The sequence below is a fragment of the Dipodomys spectabilis genome, unplaced genomic scaffold, assembly GCF_019054845.1.
Source record: "Dipodomys spectabilis isolate Male_0828 unplaced genomic scaffold, ASM1905484v1 ptg000499l, whole genome shotgun sequence".
Classification (NCBI taxonomy): Eukaryota; Metazoa; Chordata; class Mammalia; order Rodentia; family Heteromyidae; genus Dipodomys; species Dipodomys spectabilis.
The window spans coordinates 3,014,452-3,040,286 of record NW_024871176.1 but is presented as its reverse complement, the minus strand read 5'-3'; the positions used below and the strand labels follow the sequence as shown (position 1 = coordinate 3,040,286).

The 25,835-nt window shown below is 51.1% G+C and overlaps 1 protein-coding gene across 1 annotated transcript in view; it reads left to right on the top strand.

The window, feature by feature from the left end:
* Rnft2 (ring finger protein, transmembrane 2) overlaps window positions 1-22,566 on the top strand; it is a 38,878-nt gene extending 16,312 nt beyond the window's left edge. The window contains exons 8-11 of the mRNA XM_042669613.1: window positions 17,199-17,348; window positions 19,237-19,302; window positions 19,422-19,523; window positions 22,268-22,566. Of these exons, the coding sequence (XP_042525547.1) occupies window positions 17,199-17,348; window positions 19,237-19,302; window positions 19,422-19,523; window positions 22,268-22,402 (453 nt within the window). The 3' untranslated portion in view covers window positions 22,403-22,566. The remainder of the gene's footprint in view (window positions 1-17,198; window positions 17,349-19,236; window positions 19,303-19,421; window positions 19,524-22,267) is intronic.
* Window positions 22,567-25,835: the final 3,269 nt, after the last annotated feature.

Genomic DNA, 25,835 nt, shown 5'->3' with positions numbered 1-25,835 from the left:
ACAAAGAAAGTAGCTCTCACATCTCTGTGCATGTAGGACTCCCAGAAATAGCTTGTGGCCAAGCTAATAGTAATAACCACAGCTGAATATTTCTGAGCAACTGCCAGGAGCCAGGTCCTATGTTCAAGAAAACATTTGCTACCGGCCATCCATGGGCCAGCTGTGCTGAAGGCCTTGGGGATGCCTCAGTGAACAGAGCAGACAGAAGTTCCTGTCCCCGTGGTATGTGTGACCGCTTTAATCTCACCCGTCACTGGGGGCTGGATGCTGCTGACCTCTCTACAGAGAAGAGACCAAAGTAAGTTGGGGCACAGAATACAGACCACGCGGTGCCCACCGCAGGCGGCCAGGATCAGCCTGAGCGGTGCCAGCCCTGCCTGCGGGCTTGGCTCCCCCACTAGCTCATTTCCTTCTGTATCAGCCTTGAAAGGCAAGAGCACTTATCTTTTTTTTTAATTGAGGTAAAAGTCATAGAATATACAATGAGCCATTAATCATTTTAAAGCATATTGTTCCATGGCATTTTGTACATTGACAGTCCTAGACAGCCATCACCTCTACAGAGTTCCATCACCTCCAAGGAAATGGGACATGTGGAGTCCCTACAGGTTCCACCCACTTTGACACATACACACCACCCCTATCCCCTCCCACCCCCAGGCCCCACCCACCAGCCCCTGGTAACCACCAATCAGCCTTCTGCCCCTCACGTGGCATCCAGTCCTGTGGATAAATGGCTTCAAGTTTATCCATTCTCTGGCATGGATGGGCCTGTCATTCCTTCCTTCCAGTGGTGACTTCTAGTCCATTCTGTGGGCTGACCACTATTGTGTAGCCATTTGGACTGTTTGCACCTCATAACTGTATTATTGTGTGTGTGTGTGTGTGTGTTGGTACTACGGCTTGATCTCAGGGCCTTTCACTCCTTCTTAGCTTTTTTGCTCAAAGCTGATGCCCTACCACTGAGCCACACCTCCATTTCTGACTTTTTGCTGGTTAACTGGAGATAAGCATCTCTTAAGTTTGTCTGCCTGGGCTGGTTTGGAACCTTGATCCTCAGATCTCAGCCATTTTGTGTTCTAGTGTCTCTCTGAGAACAGTTCTCATGGTAATTCTATTTAATGCTTGGAGGAATGGCCAAAGTGCTTTCCAAAGAGGCTGAAACCTTTTACAGTCTCAGTAGGAGAATCCCAGGCACTGAGAGGTTAAGGAAGTAACTCCAGATCACACAGCTATCAAGTGGTCATGCCAGGAATTGAACCCAGGAAGTTAGACTCCTGAATCAGATTCCTTTTCTGAGTCCCTAGGCCATCCCCTTTCCCAGGTGAGCTCCCTCAGTGTGTTTAGAGAACTTCACAGAGGTGACTTAGGAGACAAGTTCCCCCTCCTAGCCCCCCCGATGTCATCTATACAAAATCCCCAAGTCCAGGCTGGAGCGACCTTATCTTCCATCTTTAAATGGCAGCACTGGGGATGGGGAGGCAGAGGCGGGCCTTGACACCCCTTCCCAACACTTTGGAGGTGTGGGTGACAGTTATTAATGTCTCTCTGGCAACCGTCCAGCGCCTTCTTTTGATGATTATCTTATTCAGAGAGATTAATGTGCCAGGTCAGCACGTAATCCAGCCAGAAAAAAAGGGATGTGAATAGTCCACCCCCACCCCCCCCCCCCCAAGATAAATTACAGGCTGGGGAAAGGTCCAGAGCTGTGCCTCGCCTGTCTGAGGGCTCCTCGGCATCCTCATCCATCCTTGTCTGGGAGAGAGAAAGGAATGGGTTTTCATGGGCCACTGGGGAAGGACTGGAGGGGGAAGATGCACATCTGTCAGGGCTCTTAATGGCTCTCAGCACAGATGTTCCTTGCTGGGCTTGCACACCACCCGCTGAGTGGGTGGGCTGGATTTTAATATTCTAATGCTGATCTTAGAAGAGCTTTGGTATTTGGCCTACTTTTGATGGTGTGGACGGGTGAGGCTAAGTGAGCCATCTTGGCGGGGGACTCTTGAGAATCTCTTCATTTCCTTCCTTTCTCAGTATCCCTCCCACCGGCATCATCTGGGCTTGGGAAGGTCTGCTAGGAATTCCAGAGCCTAGGTCACCTGAGAGAAAGTCAAAGCTTACTGGACATCCAAGTAGCTTCAAGATGGCAGCCACTGGTCTTCAACTTCAACCCCAGCTGTCACCCTGGCCCAGCGTCCTGAGCTGCCTGGTCTTTCATTCCGATGCAGTTCCTGCATCCTGGGGGTTGGTGGGTCTGTCTTCTATACCCCCTCTCCCCTCTCCTCACCTATACTCTCTCGGGACCTTTGCACTTGCTGTCCCCAGGGGCTCCAGGTAGTGTCCCGGAAGTTCATCAGGCATTTTGCAAGTCTTGTTCACTCATATCGCCCAACTAAGTGAGCGGCTGGCCATCTGAGCCATTTCTTAAGGACCACCGTGTGTGTGTGGATGGCAGAGTTCAAACCCAACCCAATGGGTTGATGAGAAACAGGATAACAAGTAGCTACTGGTGACTCACATCTGTAATCCTAGCTACTTGGGAGGCTGAGATAGGGAGGATTGTAATTTGAGGCCAGCTCAGAAGCGTTAACAAGACCCCCTTCTCAACCCACAGTTGGGCACAGCATGCCTATAATCCTATCTACATGGAAGTCTGAGAAAGAGGGGGCTTCGTGTCAATGGAAAAAGCTGGGTGTATGGGGCTGGGAAGGTGGCTCAGTGGTAGAGCGCTTGCCTTGCATGCCTGAGGCCCTCGGTTCGATTCCTCAGCACCACATACGCAAAAAGAAAAAAAAAAAAGCTGGAAGTGGCGCTGTGGCTCAAGTGGTAGAGCACTAGCCTTGAGCTGAAGAGCTGAGGGACAGTGCCCAGGCCCAGAGTTTCAGGCCCCACGACCAGACCCCCCCCCCCAAAAAAAAAAAAAAGCTGGGTGTGCAGCCATCCAGCTGCAACAGGAAGCAAAAAAAAAAAAAAATCTCTCTCCATTTGCACACCCTGTCAGGAAGTAAGACTGTCTCAAAAAATAACCAATGTAAAACATGGCTAGAGGCTTGTTTCAGCAGCAGTAGAGCACCTGTGACTGTGTGCCAATAAAACTTTATTCACACTTGCTTGATAAGTTTGGGGTAGCAGGGAATATTACAAGAGTATATCCTTGTTCCTCATTGGCTGAGACTGGATCAGGAGGCTCTGCCCAACAGCAAAGGATTCCAGGAAACTCTTGTCTCCTTTAGGGCCTGGGGAAATTAAAGTGGGATTTGGGGATTAATCTTCTCTTCTACCCTAGAGGCAAAGCTTGTTCTTTCCTGCCCAGCCTAGAGGTATTCTGTAGTACAGATATATGTCTTTAAACAAGATAAGGAATTGCTTTTTTTTGTGTATAGCAAATGAACGATATGGGCAGTACACTATTTTGTGACACAACTGTAGTTTTGAGGTTGGTGTGCATCCACCATGCTCCAAAGTGGTCTCTGGTCTGGCGACCTCTGCTGGTGACCTGTTAGAAATGCACAACTCAGCCCCTACCCCAACCTGGTGAGCCAGGAAGGGTCGGGTGGCGCCCAGCCCTGAGTAAGAGTTCCCTGGGTAAGACTGGAAGGCACACACTCATCTTTATTAATACACCTTGCTCCGCTTCTCAGTTTGCTCGTTAGGTGCCATGTAAGACGCCAAGGTTTATTCATCCAGTGCCCAGCCCTGTGAAGTGTGACCCAGCTTCTGTTTGTACCATTTTACCAGTAGGAAGAGTACAATAAACACCTGTGCACATTGCTCCAGTGTTCCTCCAACCTAGCCATCCAGACATGGATGGAATGTCACCAGCATTCTTGTGCTCCCGGACATTTCTTTTTCAAATACATTGAGCTATTACGCATTGCCCATGCCTTGCTTTCAGTTCTTAGCATCCCTTTGAAGCCCTTTGTCTCCCAGGTGGACATTATAAAGACGAAGGCTCAGGATGGATGTTTGGTCCTCCCCTCCACTGTTCCCATAATGCCCAGCGTCTCTCTCCTTGGCTGTTGGCTTTTTGCATGCCCGGCATGGGCAGCGGGCATGTCTCTCCGAGTCCCTGGATCAGGCAGATTCTCCGGGGGGAGAATTCCTGTGATGTGTGTTCATGAAGAAGGATTTCAAGGACTTAAAAACTTATATGATTGCAGGGGCTGGCAGGGGCTGTAGTTCCTGGGTAAGTGATTTTGTGAGCAGAATTCCTTCCTTCACAAGGAAACTGTCAGTCTTCTTATAACCTAAGTTCCTGAATCCACACTCTTTTTCTGGTACTGGGGCTTGAACTCAGGGTCTTGGGCTCTCACTCAGCTTTTTTCCACTTAAAGGCCCTACCACCTGAGCCACAGATCTACTTCTTTTTGTTGTTAAGTGGAGATAAGAGTCTCGAGGATTTTTCTGCTCAGGCTGGCTTCGAACCTTGATCCTCAGATCTCAGCCTCCTGAGCAGCTAGGATGACAGGTCTGCGTTCACTCACCCCTGCACCCTACTGCGTGTCCCCACCTGTCCCCTGCCAGCCACTGTGGCTCTGTATAACCGGGGGAGCAGTCAGAAAGCACCCCCAACCCTCATCCTAGCCTCCTGGGATCCACAGCCTCCTCCCTCTGCTGCCAGCAGCCACTCTTCTGTTTCCATGGCCTGCCCATCCATTTTTGTTATTGTTTTGCTTTGTTGTATTTTTTTTCCCTTTACTCTGTTCCCTTGGAGACTGTCAAAGGCTACATTCTGCCACCAAGGGACACAACAGCGACAGGGCCCAGCAGCACCTGGGAGTTACCCCAGCCTCCCTGCTGGTGTGTGTGTGTGTGGGGAGGGGGGTGACCTGCCTGGTTGCTTTGTTTATCTATCCAGTCCTGCTTGCTCCACCGCAACCCCCCCCCCCCAAGTCCTTGTTCCTGGCTAGGGAAGATGAAAAGCGACCCCAGACAATGGAAGACAAGGCCTACCACATGGCCCCTGCAGTTTAATTTCCTTTAATTCATTTTATATTGAACCAAATGATACTGTTTGTTTTTAATGGCAACTACTCAGCATGAGGGAGGGGCAGCCAGGCCTCCTTGGGGGGAATTAGGAACCCAGCAGCTATTTATGTTTTTTTCTCCTGCATAGCCCCCTCCCCAGCACCTCCCCCCACCCCATACACAGGGCCTTTGGAAATGGATTTCCAGGTTGAAAGATGACACCTTTTACCAGCTCCAGTGGTCACTGTCAGGAGAGTGGGCCGGGCTGTGTGCTGGCCGTGGTCACCCAGGCTCAGCACCCAGGCTCGGTGGCCTTCCTTCCCCATGGAAGGCCTCTCCTCCTTAGGAATAGCTGGATACCTGGGAGCAGGACTAACTCAGCTGCTCTGGGTGCATCTCCTCTCTTTGCTGACCATCGCCAGCACCTGATCAAGCCCCACCTACCCTGAACTAGGCATGCAGGGGCACAGCGCTGGGCACAGTCAGAGCTCAGCACTGGACATGGGGAGTGAATGGCGCCCAGGGCCCATCCCTGCTACCCCTGAGCCTGCATGAAACCAGACTCAATGTTCATGTGCTCCGGAAAGCGGAGAGGCGCAGGGCAGGGGACCAGGCCCTTCCACTTCTACTCTGAGGTATCTTAGAGCTGCTTAGAGGTGCAATGCTTCTGCAAAGCCTGAGGATCTTCTAGAATCTTCCACAATCCCTCCTGCAGAAGTGGGCCAGAGACCATTGCAGAGTCCATTGTATGTGGCTAGCCCATGTGGAAGGGCAGCAGGCCTAGCTATGGTGGGGCCAGTGTGGCCACACTAGAGACCTCGCCCTGTGCCCAGTCCTGGCCAGGGCCTTGGGCAGCCTGGCCAGAATCCTGCTGTCACTGAGCTGAGTGAAGTCAGGCATGGCCTCTGTTGACTCCTGTCTCTGTGTGGCTGATCAACTGGCTACAGATCTGCTGCCCAAAGTTCCTGGGACCAGAGCTTCTTCGCATTGTTTTTTCAGGTTTGGGACTATTTACAGGTAGACTTTAGCAGTTACGTATCCCTCATCTGAAAAAAGCCCCAAATTCTCCACAGTGTCACATTGTTCAATACATCTCAGGGGGCGGAGCAGGTGAGATTCTTTAGTGATCTGTAGACTGGACCTGGTTGCCACAGGCCCCAAGGCTTGGGTCTACCCATAATGCACCCTGCACAGACTTTCTGCCCACGATTTTCCAGTCTCACCTCCCACTTAGTTTAGGATGACAAATGTATGCCCCTGTGCCCTGCTATGGCTTAACTTTTCTGCCTGGTGTTGAACCACATCCTCCTGTCCTTAGCCTCCCAAGTAGCAAGGATTACAGGCATGAGGCACTGGTGCCCAGCAATCTATGCAGCTTTTGAACTCCTGCCTAGCCTCTTCTTTCCAACCAGACCTACCATCTACCAGTTGCCACATGCTAAGAAAAATCTCTTACCCCTCCTCTCACCCCAGATCATCTATTCATTCTTTGGCTCAGGGCCTTGGTACTAGCTGTTTTCTCTGCCTGAAACACCATCTTCCTACCCCAGCCCCATCTGGCTGGCCTCGAGTCACCCAATGGCCCTCAGCTTCCTGTTTAGAGAGGCCTGGGCTCAGGCAGGATGGGATGATGTCATGTGCCCCCCCCCCCCCACACCCCTCTCCCGTTGTGACTGTGTTATGACTTGTCTCCCTCACTAAGCTTCAAACGTGGTGAGAACACAAACTAGATTATTTCACATACTTCATTGTATTCCCTAGCATGGGGTAAGGCACATAGTAGGAACTCAAACCATGTATGTTGCAAATAGGAGAGCATTGCAAAAGTCTGGGGGAGGGGATGTTCTAGAGCAGACAGGGTCTGTTGATTTGGAGACAACAGCTTCCAGTTCTGCTGTGTGTAGGCCTGGGCTGACCTGTGCATTTGGTTTAATGCTCTGCTGGCGCCATCTTGAATTTTTAAACAAGGGCCGGATGTTTTTGTTTTGCACTATGCTTTGCAAATTCTCTCTCGTGGTAGGGGAGCATGGGCTACTCTCACCCCTGGCAGTACCTTCTGGTCTTCTGTAGTTGTGTGTCCAGGCCATTCAGGACATTAGACTGTCACTGGAAACCATTTCTTCTGTGTTGGTTCCTCATGACTTGTATACCAAATGACACAAACTCCATGCTTTCAAACAACACTGGTGTATTTTTACAGTTTTGGGGTTCACCAGTCCAAAATCAGTGGGATGGTCCCTTCCAGAGGCTCTGGGGGAAAATTAGTCTTGCCACTCCATTTCCTATAGCTAGCCACCATTCCTTGGCTAATGGGCCCTTCTTCCATCTTCAAATCCATCTAAGTTCCTGTTTTCACATCATCTCTTTTGCTCTGGCCTCTTGCCTCCCTCTGTGCATTATTGAGAACCACCTCCTATTTCAAGACCCTACACTTACATCTGCACATGCATACAATTTTTCCATGTAATGTAACTCATCTGTCTGCACACATTCATGGGTTCTAGGGATCAGGACACGCGTATGATCAGTAGTTAGGATACAACTTCCTGTATCCTCCCCCATACAGATGAGGAAACTGAGGCCAAGAGGTGATGTGACTTGGGCAAGGCCACCTTTCCAGCAGACAGACCTGCAATTGGCCCACATGTGAGCTACAGGTATCTAGATCGAAGCCATGGGCTTCAGACCACCTCTGCTCCTGTGCTCCTGTCTCTAGCCCTTGAACATTACCCCTTGAGTCCTCTCGCTTTAAGATCCAGCTCTGAGCATTTGTTCCTAAGCTTGTAGCTGGCATGGGGACATGTAGGTGCATCCGCCCAGCTGGGACAGGGACAAAGGGAAGAGAAGAGGCCCCAGGCCACCGCAGGCTTCATCATCAACATCATCTAATTACACTTCCCCTGGGTCATGCGGAACAAGGCCCTGGGGTGAGGAAGCTCCTGGTGCAGTTGCTGGGGCACGTGGGCTGCCATTCCTGGCCACAGGGCTGAGGCTCTCAGATCCAGGGAGCTGTGGCCAGTGAACAGGCGGTGCACAGCCTGGCAACTCCTGCAGGGCCTCAGCTCAGCTTTGGAGTCAGAGGTGCCAGCTGGTCCCTGGGGTGGAGGTAGGGGCACAGCACGAGGGTCCAGTATTACCTGTTGGCCTGTTTTATGGCCATCTCCTCATGCTGGTGTGGAATATGGAAGAACAGAATAAGGACTTCTGTAGGGAAGTGAGGAGGGGGATGAGTTGACATGCTTGTCACACACCGGCTAAAGACTTGATAACTGGGGATCCAGTTATCATGAGGCTGTGGGTTCAGATCCCAACTTTGCCGTTAGCCAGTGCCACGAACTTCTCTAAAACTGAATCTGTTTCTGTTAGCTACAGATGGAGGTCATCATTTACCCCAGCCTCCTGTGGTTCTTTTTTTTTTTTTTTTGGTCGGTCGTGGGGCTTGAACTCTGGGCCTGGGCGCTGTCCCTCAGCTCTTCAGCTCAAGGCGAGCACTCTACCACTTGAGCTACAGCGCCACTTCCGGTTTTGTGGTGGTTTATTGGAGATAGGAGTCTCACGGTCTCTCCTGCCTGGGCTGGCTTTGAACCGCGATCCTCAGATCTCAGCCTCCTGAGTAGCTAGGATTACAGGCGTGAGCCACCAGCGCCCGGCTCCTCCTGTGGTTCTTATAGCCAGTTTAGGAAGTAGGTGAGCATATTTCCAGTTTGTCGCTTTTTATAAATAACAGGTGTAAGGTATTGATGTATATAATTACTCAGGCACCCAGCTTGAAAAGGAGAGCAGCACTAATGCCTTCAAAACCACTTGCGTGCACACACACACACACACACACACACACGTTCCATCCCTTTCCCAACTCCCTATGCCCAAAAGAAAGCTGGGAATGTGGCTACTGTTCTTTCCTGTTCCTCTGTAGTTTTCATGTCTCCTGCTGCTTCAAGAACAGAGCAGGCATAGGCCTGTTTAACTTCTCCCCTCCATATTTAACTTCTTCTTGCCTTCTCCTTTTCTGTTCCCAAGCAAGGATGGCTAAGCAACTGTCAAGCCTGTTGGCACTGTAACCAACACAAGGGCAAGGCTCTGAGCAGGCACCAGAGGGGTCTCCCTTGCGTGCTGCACCTGCACCAAGACTTGCTGTGTGGACACTTGTTGACTGAAACCTGTACCGATGCGTTTGGGGCTTGGTAATAACTCCAGCCTCAGGCTAGCGATTCGGTGCTTCCTGAGCCCTGGCCTCTTCCTTAGCAGCACCTGGGGCTGGCACCTGCGGAGAGCTGCAAACCCCTCTGCTGTGGATGGCTGGTCTGAGGGAGGGGAAGAGAAAGGAGAATAGACGGTTCCTTCCTGAAGAAGGTGGACTGGAGTAATAGCCTGTGTCTGATCAGGTAGAGCTGGGTTCGAACCCCCGCTCTGCAGCGAGCCGTTGAACCGCACGGACGGGAAGGTGGCCTCAGTCACGCCTGGCCGGTGGCCTTGCCCCGTGGAACCTCACCTTTTCCCACGATTGTGGGATCCCCAACCAACGGGTGAGAGGTCTGGGGTGCCCTCCCGAGGGTGGCGCCCCACCCCAGCCTCGGTTCCCTCCTCTGTGACGTCGGGCTCCGAACCCGCTTCTTCCCCGCGACTGTGACGTCCCACGGGCCCCGCGGTCCGGGGTGACCCGGAGGACACGGAGCGGGCGGACGGGATGGCGGAGACGCGTCCGGGGACCGGCCACGGCAGCTCGGCCTGTGGCGGACGCCGACCGCGGGGCGCGGGGCGCGGGGCGCGGGGCCCGAGGGCCGGACTCAGCCGCGCGCGGCGCGGCGCGGCCGGGCGCGGAGCTATGACCTCATCGGCCGGCGCCGTCCCGCGGGGCCATGAGATCATGACATACCGGCGCTCGCCGAGGAGTCGATTTGTTCGGGAGCGTGGGGACAGCAGGCCGCCCGCCACGGTGATCTCATCCAGGCCCGGGGGAGGAGGGAGGAGGGAGGAGGAAGAAGGAGGAGGCAGGCAGGCAGGCAGGCGGCCCGGCCCTCCCGCGCCGCCCAGAGAGGGATCGATGGGCCGCCGCCGACCGGTGACGTCATCGACAGCGCCCGTTGCCTGGCAACACGCGGCCGCCAGCCCCGCCTCCCTGCCGCCCTCTCAGCCCAAGTCCCTGCCAAGCCGCACCGATCCATCCAGACCTGTCCATCCTGGAATTGCAGTATATATACTGTAAAGTGCTCTGGTTCAACGTATGTACGCACCCTCCCCGATCAAGGCAGCAACAGCACTGTCCCAGCAAATTTCCTAAGAGCCACGTGGACATGCTTCAACTTTCTAACCGTCCCAGGAAACAAGTGGACAGGAGACAGGTGACGTTATTTTTTTTTTTTAGAAAAAACAGTATACCTAAGCCTAATAGGTGCAAAATAATTTCAACTTCTCTTTTATAAAACACTTAATGAGCATCTTCTTTATTGCTGTCATTTTTCTAAGACTTTGAAATTCCCTGTGTATTTTAGATTTTCAGTTCTGATTTAGCCACATTTCAGTTGTTCATGCCTGTAATCCTTGCCACTCTGGAGGCTGAGATCAGAGGTTTAAGGCCAGCTCAGACAAGAAAGTCTGTGAGACTCTTATCTCCAATGAACCACCAGAAAACTGGAAGTGGTGCTGTGGCTCAAAGTGGTAGAGCGCTCACCTTGAGCTAAAGAGCTCAGGGACAGCATCCAGGCCCAGCATCCAAACTCCACAACTGAAACCGACCAAAACTCACCTGGTGTGGTAGTGTGTGTTTACAATCCCAGCTACTTAGGAAGTGAAGATAGAAGGATCAGAATCCAAATCTGGCCCCAGTTTGTAAAAGCTCAAGCCCTTATCTGAGGGGAAAAAAAAAAAAAAAGCAAAAGGACTGAGGGTGTGATTTAAGTGGTAGAAAATGGTTACCTTGAAAGTGCAAGACCTTGAGCTCAAACCTTGTAAGCCTTGAGCAAGAGAGCTCAGGGACAGTGCCCAGGCCCCAAGTTCAAGCCCTACAACAACAAAAATCACACAGAATGGGCTACTACTATGGTAGGCATCAATGATGAGGAACATTTCCCACAAGACTCCTTCCCCCCACCTCCCCCTCCTGCCACTTTTCCAACATCCTCACAAAAAGGTACCTGTGATTTTTTTTAAATCAACCCTCTTCAATTCTCCCTCTATCCCCATACCTTAGTATCTTTTCTTTCTCTTGCCTTGCATCTCACCTGTGTCTCCCAGGGTCTCCTTTTCTCTCTTCTTCACACTGGCTGCAAACCAGATGAGAAATCAGACAGGATTTTAATCCTAGCTCTCCAGTTCTCACAACTTTGCCTCTCTGAATCTCTTTCCTAACCCATGAATAGTGCTAATAAGTGTTCATCTCCTTAGGTGGTCAGAGTTAGGGACAGCATGGTGTCCAACAGAAATGTCACCACACAGCCCTTATTCTCTCTTTCTGTTAGTTTCTTCTCTTACCATTCACAGACCCCTCATTGGCTTAGTCTCTCCCAGTCTGTTCCTCCATTTCCTGCCTCTAGCTCTCATCTGAGAAGTGTGAATTGGTCATAACCACCTCTCCCCCACTACCCAGAGGAATACTGGATGTACAATCCCTGGCCCATAATATATGCTTAAGAAACTTGCTTTCATCCAGTATAGTGCTGCACACTTGTAATCCCAGCACTTGGGAGGCTAAGGCAAGAGGATGGAAAGTTCAAGGCCAGCCTGGGACACATGACAAGACCCTTCATTCAAGATGAAAGGAAGGAGGGAAAGGATAAAGAAGGACTAAGTTGCTTTCTTCTATTTCCCCCCTCCACCCCCTTTTCTTCCCTTTTCTCCTGGTCTTTCATTCCTGGGGCCCTTTTCTATCAGGCCAGTTTCCCCCTGTTGTCTCTTCCTCCCCTTTTCCCCTGTAGCCCTCCCCAGCCTTCTCATGTCTGATTCCTCTCAGGGGTGCTTCCTTATTCTCTAGCTGCTCTAGGTTGCTGGCCCCTAGCTCAGGGCTCAGTCTTCCCCCCCCACCCCCCAGAGGTCTATACGATACTGGGGCTGTTTCATCCCAAGGGCACTGTCAGCTGTGGCCCCCTAGGCCCCGCAGGCCACCTCCCTAGGAAAACAAGTCAGTGCCTAGCACACAAACTGCTGAGCCATCCTTCTGGTGATGACCAACATCGTCCGCAGAGAACCGGCTCTCCTTGGCTGGGGTGATGAAACTTACCCAGAAGCAAGAGCAGAGACAGTGGGAGCTGAGAGGGGTTGAAGAGGAGAAACAGAGATGTTTACTTTGTCCTAGCTCCTGGACCCCTTGTCTTTCTAGTTGTGCAACCCAGAGACATTTACTTCTTCACCAAAGCCGCTTCAAGCCAGCTTCTGTCATTCACAGCCCCAAAGTGACACCCGTGGGTGGTTGTAGAGTGTGTAGAAGCCTAGGCTAGCCTGTCTCTGTGGGTCAGCCCTGAGAATGGAACACGGGGGTCCAGAGAAGGAGAACAGCATGTCCAGGGCCACAGAGCACAAGGGAAGCACAGCCACCCCTGATCCCAAAGACCACATTTTGAACATGATTTTTATATCATCCACAATGACATAAGAATCACTTGTCTCCTGCTCTGCCTCCTTGGGTCTCTGCCATCCCCTCCAAGCAGCTTAATTCAATTCGTCAGGAGGATATTTTATACTTGCCAGACTGCTCACAGCGCCACAGCTGGTGCTTACAGAGTCCTTACCATGTGCCAGGTGCTGAACTCCAGGCTCTGCAGGCATTAGCTCATTCATCCCTCCCCCCCCCCCCCCCCGCCCCGCAACCCCCCAGCAGCCCTGGGAACTTAAACTCCCATTGCCATTTTACCCATGGCAAAATTAAAAAAAAAAGGCCACAGCAAGTAACTTGCCCTAAGGAGCTAGGAAGTGAAATCAGAACTCAAACCTAGGCCAGGCATGGTAGCATCCACCTATAATCCCAGCTACTGGGAGGCACAGATAGAAGGAGCATAGTCTGAGGCCAGCCCTGACAAAAGTATAGGACATTATCTGAAAAATAAAGCAAGAAAGGCTGGGGTTGTGGTTCAAATGGTAAAGCACTTGTTCGTGAGATCCCAAGTTCAAAATCCCAGTATTATTCCCCCCCAAAAAAATTTTTTTTCAAGTGTTTTAGATTCAGCATCTCTTACATTTTTGGAGATTATAAAGAGGCTGTGCACAGTGGCTCATGCCTACAGTCAACTTACTTAGGGACAGAAATTAGGAAGAAGATCATCAGTAGGGGCCAGCCCAGGCAAAAACTTAGGAACACTCCATCTCAACCAAGAAGCTGGGTGGGGACATTCCTGTCATCCAAGCTATGCAGAACTCCATAAGATGATCATGGCTCAAGGATCATCTTGACAAAAAGCATAAGACCCTATCTGAAAAATAACCTAAAGCTAAAAGACTTGGACCAGTCCTGGCAGAAGTTTGTGAGACCTATGTCAAAAAGAATAATCAGGGCTGGACACTGGTGGCTCCACCTGTAATCCTAGCTACTCAGGAGGCTGAGATGAAGAACCAGAAGCTCAGAGAACTAAATCAGCAATGCCCATCTGGACCCAGAGCAAAAGTCCTTTCGTCTCTATCTTCTTCATTCGTAAGAGCTGCTAACCAGTATTCTGCTCTATCTGTCCTTCCTCCCTCCCCACCCCAGAGCTTGGCGCTCCACGGTGGGGGCATTCTACTCAGAAAGTCCCCCCTCCTCCCCCTTGTTTCTTCTTCTTAGCATCCCCATCTCCCTCCCCTGGCCCGCCCATTGTTTCCCAGGCTTTTTGTCCCCCCCCCCCATCCTGGCAGAGAGGAAGTCAGAATAGAATCTGCCTGGTGCCACCCCCTCTATTGGAATCCAAGCCCTGACACCTCCCGTGCCCCAGCCAGGCTCATAACAATTGCTATGGTTCCCCCTTGGCAGTGACAGGGAAACCGGGCGGCTCCGCTCCCATCGCTTCCTTGTTTTCTGACACCCCAGAGGAACCGCACGTTCCATTTGGTGGTCGTCAGAAATAACATGCTTAAGAAACCTGGAATTATAAAAGTGCTTAATTAGGGAGAGATGGTTCCACTGGGATATGCCCAGCTTTCCCCCAGTGGTTTCATCTCCCCTGAGTGGCCAGCCCCGCCCCAGCAGCTAATTGCTACTTTGAACACGGTGCCATCGCACTCACTCCTTTTCTTTTCTTCTCTGTGGCATCAGTGCTTGCTTATCAAGTGGAGTTCTCTCTTCTGAGTTCCGACTCTCTTTTGCTGTCAGCAAACTTGAAGACGTTGGCAAGGGTGATGAGGACAGAGTCTTCTAAAGAGGGACCCAGAACCAAAGGGCCTTGCCTGTGTAGAGTCACAATGCAGTGGGAGAGACAAAGGCTAAGGTAGCTCTAAAATATTGTGAGAAATGCTCTAAAGGAAGAGAAAGGAGGAGAGGGAGGCAGACTGACTGGATGAAAAGGAAGGGAGGGAGGAAGGAAGGAAAGATGGGTGAAGAGAGAGAGAGAGAGAGAGAGAGGTGGATACCTGGGTGGTTGGGTGTGTGGATAGATGGATGGATAGATGGACAGACAAGTAGATGAGTGAATGGGTGAGTGGATGAGTAAATACGTGGATGGATGAATGGATGGATAAGTGGATGGCTGGGTGGATGGATGGGTGGATGAATGGTTGGATGGATGGATGGAGAGATGAATGGATGGATAGAAAAGTGGATGGTGGGTGGGTGGGTGGATGGATGGATAGATGGATGGGTAGGTGGATGGACAAGGGGGTGGAGGAATGGATGGAAAAGGGGAAAATGAAGCAAGGTTTTCAGGTGCATTGAATTCTGGGAGGGGTGACAAAACCCATTTATGTTGGAAGATCCTGGGTGAAAGCAATTTGGGAGACATGAAGGAAGCAAAGAGCATGAGACTGAGAGATCTAGGTAAAGAAAGTATTCTACAGAGCTTTTGGGAGCTGGCCACCAGTATGTGGACAGTGTTGCTGTCCACAGAGCTGCTGAACCATTGGGCCCATATCCATCACCTCACTAGTGGAGTGAAACCAATATGGCAGCCATCTCCCACATCTCCGTTGTGCCATCACCTGTGCCTTCTGCAAATTCTAAATGAAATCCACAGTGTACCTACAGGGGATGTTTACTGGGGCTGAGGGACTGATTGGTCTGGAGGGGAAGAGAAGGCCCTTTGGGAAACCATGACCTCTATGGAGAGTTAGCCCAGCAGTTACAAGGTTGGAGGTGAGTGCCTGACTGCACACCCTTCCTTGGTGCTCAGCAGCTGTGGATGCATGTGCATCAAGCAGTTGTCATCAGAGTGGCCTGAGCCCAGGCACCAAAATGGATATGAAGGGATGGTTATACCATTTCCTTCCAGGGCCACACACCAACTGTTTGATGAATGTGTATATTTGTATAACCTTTTTTTTATTTTATTTTATTTTTTGGTGTCGGTCATGGTGCCTGAACTCTGGGCCTGGGCACTGTTCCTCAGCTCTTTAGTTCAAGGTTAACGCTCTACCATTTGAGCCACAGCACCACTTCTGGGTTTTTTTTTTCTGCTTATATGGTGCTGAGGAATCAAACCCAGGGCCAGTCTTATAGATTTTTTCCTGTCTGGGCTGTCTTTGATCTGCAATCCTCAAATCTCAGCCTCCTGAGTAGCTAAGATTACAGGCATCCAGCTGCGATTCACATTTTTAAGTCTGTGAATTCCTGAGATCAGATTGTAAGTTTGTTTGTTTTAATCAGCTTTATTTAATAATAAAGTCTTAACAAAATGTTCAGGCTTGGAGCATATGTTTCAGTGAGTTTGGATAAATGTTTGTTCACATACACACATATATACACAACCACTGTTGCGACTGATGATAGAAATGCCCCTATCATTTCCCAGAATTCTTTCCACCATCTGGTCTCCAGCACTCCAGGTCAGCGTGACCAACCCTTGGAGCTTTATACAAACCAGAATTACATGATTCAGTGTCATGTCTGTGAGATTCACCCGTGTTGCAAATCTCAGCCATTTGTTGGTTGTTATGGCTGAGCTGTGCTGTAGTCTATCAATATGGCCAGCCTTCATTTACTCATCCCCCCATAGACCAGCATTTGCACAGTTTCCAGTGGAGGGATTTTGTGAGTAAAGATGCTAAGAACATTTTGGGTCCATGTGGACATGTATATTTTTTCATTTCTCCTGCGGCAGCTCCTCAGAGAGGAATTGTGGGGTTACAAGGTAGGCTTCTGTCTACTTTTATTAGACTACAGGAGCGGGCAGTGTTACTTTCAGCTCTGTCTTTCCAACAAAGCTTATAGGCGTTAGTTGCCCAGGGCAACAAAGGCTCAGCGCAATGTTGGGTGCTTTTCTTGTCTAATTTCTTTAGTAATCCCAGAACAGCCCCATAGGGTTTCCTTTCTGTAGACGAGGACACTGATCTCACAATCAGGCCACCTGAGAAGAGTGAAGCTCTGGTCTGGGTGAAGCTCCAAGTTAGTGTGATGGCATCACCATGCCTTGTCTTGGGCAGTGGGTGATGGAGCTAGAGCAGTGTGGGCATCTTCCTGCCATCAGTCTCTAGGCCTGGTCCCCCCTGCTTCCAGTGTCCTCCGACCTAGGCCCCTATGGGGAAGGTAGGGATGGTCTTCACCTCATGTGACTTGGAGAAGCACTCACCTGTAATCCTGCTACTCAGGAAGTGAAAGTAGGAGGATCGTAGTCCAGGCAAAAGCATGAGGCACTACCGGAGAAACTACTAAAGCAAAAAAGGCTGGGGGGGGGGCATGGTCCAAGTGGTAGAGCTTCTGCTTAGGGAGTTCAAACCCTTGAACCACACACAAAAAAGAAATAAAAAGGAGGAGGAAAAGGAAGAAGACCCCACTACGATGATAGATGTTAGTGCCAACAAAGAAGAAACAACAGATTGTAACCACATGCCAGCCCCAGGGCAGAGTGTCATGTCTCCCTCTCTCTGTATAACCCAGTCCTTGCTTCTTGATCTTCTCAGCTGGTGGGCATTAGGGGTGAGGGCCTTGGCCAGGGGCCGTGTCTCCCTGGCTAGAGCAGGCCCCATTAAAGCTGGCCTGAGTGCTTTCCCAAGCTGATTAATGGCCTGCCTGTGACCTAGAATGTCATTATTGCCCGGCCCCTCCCCTGCCCCCTCCCAAGCTCTGTCCCTTGGGTCTTTACTGCTAATAATAATGGATGCTCTTTGTGTGTCCACAGGGAAAGTTCTATCTGGTCATTGAAGAGCTGAGCCAGCTGTTCCGCTCACTTGTCCCCATCCAGCTGTGGTACAAGTACATCATGGGCGATGACTCCTCCAATAGCTACTTCCTGGGAGGTGTCCTCATTGTCCTCTACAGTCTCTGCAAGGTGAGGCAGCCCCAGAGGGTGCTGGGAACTTGGATGAACCCTGATAGTAATTTTGGTTGCACGCAGAAGTTGCTGAACTCAGGTCTTTATACGAGCTAGGCCAAGTAAGTGCTCGGCCACTTGAGCCACATCCAACCACAGCTCTTTTTGCATTTGTTTTTCAGATAGGGTCTCTCACTTTTGCCTAAACTGGCCTCATATCTCCATCCTCCCATTTATGCCTCCCCAGTAGTTGGGATGACACACGTGTGCCATCATGCCTGGTTCTCTTCTATATTTAAATTGAGGTGAAAATCACACAGCATAAAATTAACCACTGGTGATCTTGAAGTGCCATTCAGTGGCATTTCGTGGATCTAGTTTAGTTTGGGGACTACTACCACTATCTGGTTTCAAGACATTTTTCACTGGCCCCCAAAAGAAACCTTGTGCCTGCATGGTTCACACCTGTAATCCTAGCTATCCAAGGGGCTGATGTCTGAGGATCATGGTTCAAAGCCAACCCAGGAGGGACAGGAAAATCCTTGGGACTCTTATCTCTAATTAACCACAAAAAGCTGGAAGGAGAACTGTGGCTCCAGTGGTAGAGCATTAGCCTTGTGCATAAAAGCTGAGGGACAGGGCTGGGAAGGTGGCTCAGTGGTAGAGCACTTGCCTTGCATGCCTGAGGCCCTGGGTTCGATTCCTCAGCACCACATAAGCAAAAAGAAAAAAGCTGGAAGTGGTGCTGTGGCTCAAGTGGTAGAGCACTAGCCTTGAGCTGAAGAGCTGAGGGACAGCGCCCAGGCCCAGAGTTCAGGCCCCACTACCGGACCAAAAAAAAAAAAAAAAAGCTGAGGAACAGCACCTAGGTCCTGGGTTCAAGTCCCAGGATGAGGAAGGAAGGAAGGAAGGAAGGAAGAAGGAAGGGAGGGAGGGAAGGAGGAAGGGAGAGAGGGAGGGGAGGATGGAGGGAGGGAGGGAGAGCACCCTTGTAACCAAAAAGCAGCCCTCCCCCATTCCAACACTTCCCTACCCCAGCCCCTAGATACCACAGATCTACTTCCTGTCCCTGTGTGTTTACATACTCTGTCTGAATCTCTCATGTCAGTGGAACCTTGCAAGAGATAATTCTTTTGTGTCTGGCTTCTCTGATGTAGCGTAACATCTTTAGGTTCATCCACTGTGTTCCCTACATCATTGCTTTTTTTTTGTTGGTGGTGGTGGTGATAGAACTCAAGGCTAGTGCTCTACCACTTGAGCCTCAGCGCCACTTCTGGCTTTTTTCTGAGTAGTTTATTGGAGATGAGTCTCATGGACTTTCCTTTCTGAATCAGCTTCCTGAGTAGCTAGGATTACATGCTTGAGCCACTGGTACCCAGCTTACATTTTAACACCTCAAGTCAGTAATTAGTACCTTTCCTTTCATCATCAGAACAAGGCAGAGATCTTGTCACTCTCCCTTCCCCCCTAAAAAAAAGAAAAAACAAACTCATTCTCTTCTTTTTTTATTTGTTCTTTAGAGGATCCTGGGGGAGTGCATGTGTTATCTTTCCTTCCTCCCAGCAGGTCACCAGGAAGGTTTTATCCTACTGGATGACCTGCTCCATGTTTCTGATCCACTGGCATGCTGGGTGGGTGCTGCGATCAATTAGCAGTGCCCACCTGGGGCATGGAAAGAGGAGAAGGCCATATATATACCATTTATCAGCTGCCTGTCTTTGGTAACATGGGAGACTGTTGAAATTGGGAAGCAAGACAAAAGCCAAGCAAAAGAAGTGCAAAGGGGGGCAAAATTTCCTGGAAAATGTTCTGAGTCCCAAAGAGGTGAAATCTATCAAAGAGATAGTTCTGGGGTAGCAGATGCTGAGCAACCTTTCTTTCGGCCATCGTTCCACTCTCCTTCCAGTCATTTGACATCTGTGGCCGTGTGGGCGGAGTGAGGAAGGCGCTGAGGCTTCTCTGCACCTCCCAGGTGAGTTGGCTTCAGGAGGTCTCCTTCCTTATCCCACTGTTCCGGGAGGCATCCCTGAGCCTCCCAATCCCCGCATGGCTCATCCCTGTGCTCTCCTCTCCTGCCCTCTTCCCAAACAGAACTACGGGGTCCGAGCCACGGGGCAGCAGTGCACGGAAGCTGGGGACATCTGCGCCATCTGCCAGGCGGAGTTCCGAGAGCCTCTGATTCTCTTGTGTCAGGTGAGCAGGTGCAGGGGAGGGTGCGGGGGTTGGGGGGGCACGGCATGGGTGGAGGCCCTCAGGAAAGACCCTCAGAGGCCCTGAGATCACTCGAGGAAAGAAGCCTTTCCCATGACCAAGCTTCCAGACTGTGGTGTGGGTTACGACTGGAGTCAGCCAGACCCAGGTTTCACATCTCAGCTCAAGGCTTCTTCCAGCTTGGGATGGGGTGGGGGGTTGTTGAGCAAGGAACTTCCTGTCTCTGAGCCTCAGTGTCATCAGTAAAATGCAGAAATGCCAACTTCAGTTATGGTGTGAGACCCTCCTGGGTGTGAATCCCATTCTTTTATTTGGAGGAGCAAAATATTTTTGTACCCTCTGAGTAGCATCCCCAGGCCCCTGAAGCATGCTTGTCCCTAGTGTGTGTGTGGGGTGGGGGGGATCACCCATCCTCCACCGCTAATCTACAAAATACATATGATAAAGAGTCCTACATACTTCACAGAGCTATAATGGCAGCTCAGTGAGATGACCTAGAAAGATGCAATTTTTATCTTTTTTTTTGGTCGGCTGTGGGGCTTGAACTCTGGGCCTGGGCGCTGTCCTTCAGCTAAGGCAAGCGCTCTACCACTTGAGCCACAGCGCCACTTCCGGTTTTCTGGTGGTTTATTGGAGATAGGAGTCTCACGGTCTCTCCTGCCCGGGCTGGCTTTGAACCACGATCCTCAGATCTCAGCCTCCTGAGTAGCTAGGATGACAGGCGTGAGCCACCAGCGTCCGGCTGCAATTTTTATCTTTTTAGGATTTAGTTTTAACTCATTTTCACCAAAGACCTGGCTGGAGTAATACTTGTTATCCGTTTATTTATTATCACTATGTGTTTTCTTTGTTTCCTTTTTTTTGGTCCGTTCTGGGTCCTGAACTCTGGGCCTGGGCGCTGTCCCTCAGCTCTTCAGCTCAAGGTTAGCGCTCTACCACTTGTGCCACAGCACCACTTCCAGTTTTCTGGTGGTTTATTGGAGATTAGAGTCTCACAGACTTTCCTGCCCAGGCTGGCTTTGAACCGTGATCCTCAGATCTCAGCCTCCTGAGTAGCTAGGATGACAGGCGTGAGCCACGGGTGCCCTGCACACCATGTGTTTTCATTGTCCTGAGTCTCACCAATCCAGAGTAGCACTGTTGCTAGTCAATCCCTTTTCATTCCTTAATGCCATCACACACACACCTACACACACACGCACTTCCTCCTCCTCCTCCTCCTCCTCCTCCCCCTCTTCTTCCTCCTGACTTGGGGGCTAGGTGTCAATTTAAGAAAATGCTCCTTGTGTCAAAGCACCTATGAAGGGCAGAGAGGCAAGGAACACACACACACATGCTGTGCAAACTCCTGGTCTCCTGGGGAGACAGACACACATAAATAACTATGAGACAAGGCAGCCCGCTAAGTGCTGGGTGGGAGAGAGTCATGCCGGCATCCCCAGGGACCGGGTGGAGCGTGATGATGAGCTGCAGGCTGGGGAGGCCTCAGCCTGGATTCCAGAAGGGATGAAGAGGCAGAAGGCTCCTCTCCCCTCCTCCAAAGGTAGGCCGGGAGGTAGAGGCCTCTTGGAGTATCAGAAAAAAAAATTCTTGCTATTGCTGTCCAGGGGGGTTTAGAGGAGTTCCTCTATCATTTGGGTTCCCCCCCCCCCATTTTATTTGTTTTAAATTGACAATCTATTTGCATGAGTCAAAATTCCTAAAGGAGAGGAAGGATCTATGACAGTTAAACATACTGAGTGGACTTGGTTTGGGTCCTGAAACAAGGAGAGGACATTTGAAAAATGAATAAGAGCTGGGCACTGGCGGCTCACGCCTGTCATCCTAGCTACTCAGGAGGCTGAGATCTGAGGATTGCAGTTCGAAGCCAGCCTGGGCAGAAAAGTGTCTGAGACTCTTATCTCCAATTAGCCACTCAAAAACCAGAAGTGGTGCTGTGGCTCAAGTGGTAGGGCACTAGCCTTGAGCACAAAGAGGCTGAGGGACAGCGCCCAGGCCCAGCGTTCAAGCCCCACAACCAACAACAACAAAAATTAATTAGGTGAAGTCTACATGGGGTCTGGAGGGGAGAATGGAGGGGAGGAAGAAAGGAGGGAGGAGGGATAAAGGGAAGGGAAAGGATTACGGGGGTAACCCACTGTGCCCAGACCCCCTCAAAAATAGAAAATAAGCTTTTAATTTTGGAAGATTTTAGGGCTCACAGAACAGTTGTGAAGGTGGAAGAGAAAATCCCTGCTTTAGTCCTCATTCGGGCTCAGATTCCCCTAGTGGGACCTTGATGGTGGTTTTGTCAAAGGCCCCAAACCCCATCACCACTGTTCACGAGACTCCAGACCCCATAGTGGCTCACTAGGCCCTGAAATCAGCATCTCCCATCAGCCCTCTGACCTGCCCTCTTTCCATCCCCTCCAGCTCAAGAGAGTTCTCCCTGCTGGTCCTGCAGCACGCACACACATGCACACACCAGCCTCAGGGCCTTTGCACGTGCAATGCCCTCTGCCAGTCACACTCTTCCTCCTACACTTCTTCCAGATACATCCAAAATGCCACTGTCTCATGCTGTTCTCCCAGGCGCCCTTCCCTGCCTTTTCAGTGGGCCACTTAACTGTGGCTCTCAGCTGTGGCCAGGAGTCTCCCCAGCTCCAAGAGGACAGGGGTAATGTGTCTGTCTTGTGGCTGCCGTGCCCAGCTCCTCCATTGGGCCCCGCCCCCTGCTGTCCCCTCAGCACGTGTTCTGTGAAGAGTGTCTGTGCCTGTGGCTGGACCGCGAGCGCTCCTGCCCGCTCTGCCGCTCCGTGGCCGTGGACACACTTCGCTGCTGGAAAGACGGGGCCACGTCAGCACACTTCCAAGTGTACTAGAGCTGATGCGCGCGAGCCATCTAGGCAGACGTCCAGCCCTCACGCCCTGGCCCCAGCCTCACACCACCCGGCCCTCCGGGCCCCCAACCTGCTAGCCTTCACCTGCCCCTCTCTGGATCCATGGCACAATGACCCAGCCTTCCTCACCGGACACCCCAGGTAGGTCGCCCCTCCCCTCCAAGTCCAGGCTCGGGAATATGCAGACTTATCACATAGGCGCTAGGTGCTAGCACCTAGTACCTAAGTACTCAGCACTATAGTCAAGGCATGGCCCAGAGGTTGATGGCTCCCAGCCCTGCCCAGCAGCTGACAGTGACTGCCACATACCCCAACATACAAACACTGGGCCCCCGCATCCAGCTAGGATAACGGCAGGTGCCAAGGCCCGGGGTGTGCCAGGCTGGCATCAAGCATCCTGCCTGGAGGACTTGCAGCCATCTTCACTGCAGCCCTGCGGTGGAGACGTCCTGGATCTCCTGTCTGTAGGGGAGGGGAAACTGAGGCACAGAGTTTGTGATGCTGCAGCTCAGTCGGGGTCCCTCCACCACCCCCCGCTGGCACTGCGGATGGAGTTTCCACTTCGTGCTGTTGATGCCAGCATTGTGGCCAGCAGGCCTGGCTTGCTCAAAGTACTGGCGGCTCACACCTGTAATCCTAGAGACTCGGGAGGCTGAGACGTGTTGATCGTGGATCACAGTCAGCCTGGGCTGGAGAGTCTGTGAGACTCTTACCTGCAGCTAACCACCAAAATGCTGGAAGTGGCGCAAGTGGTAAAGCACTAACCTTCAGTGAAAAACCTAAAGGAGAGCACCCAGGCCCCGAATTCAAGCCCCAGACCAGCAGAGAAAAAAGAAAAGTGCAAAAGGCGATCTTGACGTTTTTCTCTAGTTAAGTCAGTGTGGGCCCAGTGTTGAGTGTTCTGCTGGGCCTTCCCCAGGCTCTCTTCGTCCTCTCTGCTCTCCTGCTTGAATTTTGTTCCTCCCCATCACTCAAGTCGCAGACCGGTCACCGGGCCCTCTAGACATGGCCGTGCCCCCTGGCAGCCTTCAGAACTAAAGGCACCGTCTGTGTGCACACAGCTGAAGCCTGGGGCCCGTAAAACTCTTGGCTTGGACATCTGGGCTGACACCACATAGGTGACCACAGAGAAACCACTGGAATCCTGCCTGCCCTCCCCTCCCCCACCCAGCTCTACTGCCAGCCTCACACAATGGGTTGGTACAGGTGACATCACAGTGAAAGCAATCCTGGAGACTCATAAGCCAATCAGCGTGAAAGTCCTGGAGGGAAACAGAGGGCTTGAAGGCTTGCTGCTACACTCCCCCCACAACAGACTCAGGGTGCCACCACTCCAAGAGTCCATCCCTGGCTGGACATCGGCGGCTGTTTCCTGGTACCCAGCGAGACATCATCTAAGGCAGCTCAGCATCCTCCAAAGCTCTGTTACCATGGCGACAGCTGAGTTAGCCCCACTTGCCTGGCCAATCAAGCGGGAAGAGAAGCAGAGGGAAATGTGTGGCTGCTCCTTCTCTGCCGGGATAGAGAGCCAAAGGGAAGCAGCTGGAACATCTGTAATTGCAGGTGATGTCAGAGCCCTAAGAAACGGAAGCTGGGAAAGGCTCGGAAGTATCATTATGGGATGGGGCCAGAGCAGTTCATTGGAAATCCTGATCCCAAACTCTGAGTAACTTTAGGAAGCTACTCTACCTACACTCAACCACTACAGGGGTAGAAAAAAAAAAGTCTAGCATCTTATGGGCGGGAATCGGGGACACTAAAAATCTATGTTACGGATGAATCCAACCATAGCTCTGCCAGGTGTACCCATGCTACCAACATAAAATTCTTCCAACATTTTGCAGAAATGTTGAGTGCCATGTTTCTGATACTGTGGGCCCCTGCAGACAGGCGGGGTGGTTTAGGTGAAGAGTGGATTATTTTCTTCCCTGTGCTTAGGGAATGTCCCACGTGGAGATTTGCTGCTGGGTGGGAAGATTTTACATCTGCCCCACTGGGAGCAGTGGCTAAAGCAGAGTTTTCCAAACAGTGAGGCTGCTTATGTGTAAAAGCAGTCAGGGGCCTGACGAAGAAGGTTCCCGTCTCCTGTGCAGTGCAGGTCATCTGTTATAAACCAACCCACTGTTTTATGATCTCCGTTCCAACAAGTCCTCAGGACTGGGCCTGTCCAAGCCGAGCCTGGTGGCCACCAGGTGTCCCAGCCCTTGAGAGGCTAAAGTAGGCCAGGCCAACCTGGACTACATAGCAAGACACTGCCTTAGGAAACAACAGACAGCTAAGCATGGTGGCTTACATCTATAATCCTAGCTTCTCTGGAGTTAGAAATCAGGAGAACTTTTGCCAAGGCCAGCCTTGGCCCCATCTGAATCAATGACAAGCCAGCTGTGGGGCTGGGAAGGTGGCTTGCCTAGCCTGAGTTCCATTCCTCATTACCCAGAAGTTACACTGTGGCTCAGGCAGTAGAGTGCTAGCCTAGAGCAGAGAGAGGCTCAGGGACAGTGCCTAGGCCCTGAGTTCAAGCCCCAGGACTGGCAAAAAACAAAAAACAGATGTGGTGGCATATGTATGTCATCTCAGCTATACCGGAAGTCTGAGGAGGGTCACAGTTTATACCTCTGGGTAACATGATAACACCAGCCACAAAAACCACATAACGCACTCAAATATGGTGTAAGCGTATAAAAGATGTTAAGACCTGGCATGGTTAACTCACACCTGTAGTCTCAGCTCCTCAGAAAATGGAGATTGGAAGAGTTACTATTGGAGGCAAGCCCTGGGGGAAAAGTTCACAAGACCGCTTTTCTTTTTTCTTTTGTGTGCTGGTCCTGTGGCTTGAATTCAGGGACTGGGCCCTGTCCCTCAGCTGCTCTTACTCAAGGCTAGCACTCTACCCCTTGAGCCACAGCGCCACTTCTGGCTTTTATTTTGGTGGTTAGAGATAAGAGTCTCACGAACTTCCCTGGCTGGGAACCACAATCCTCAGATCTCAGCCTTCTAAGAAGCTAGGGTCACAGGCGTGAGCCACCAACACCTGGCACAAGACCCCTTTTCAACAAATAAGGTAGGTTTGGTGAGACATATCTGTGATCCCAGATACATGGGGGACTTGAGGCAGGCTGGTCCTGGGTAAAAATAAAGCAAAATAAGAAAATAAAGCAAAAGGGAGGGTTTAGCTCAAGTGAGGGAAGGTGCATCTGTCTCACACATGCAGGGTCTTGGGTTCAAACCTCAGGACTGTCAAAGTAAAACGAAATAATAAAAAGGACTTTAGGAAAAGGCTTCAGGAAGGGGCACATTCAGGAGCTGCAGTGGTGATAAAGAACCATGTCTCTAGCTGGGCACTGGTAGCACAATCTTAGCTACTCAGGAGGCTAAGATCTGAGGATCACATTTCAAAGCCAGCCTGGGTAGGAAA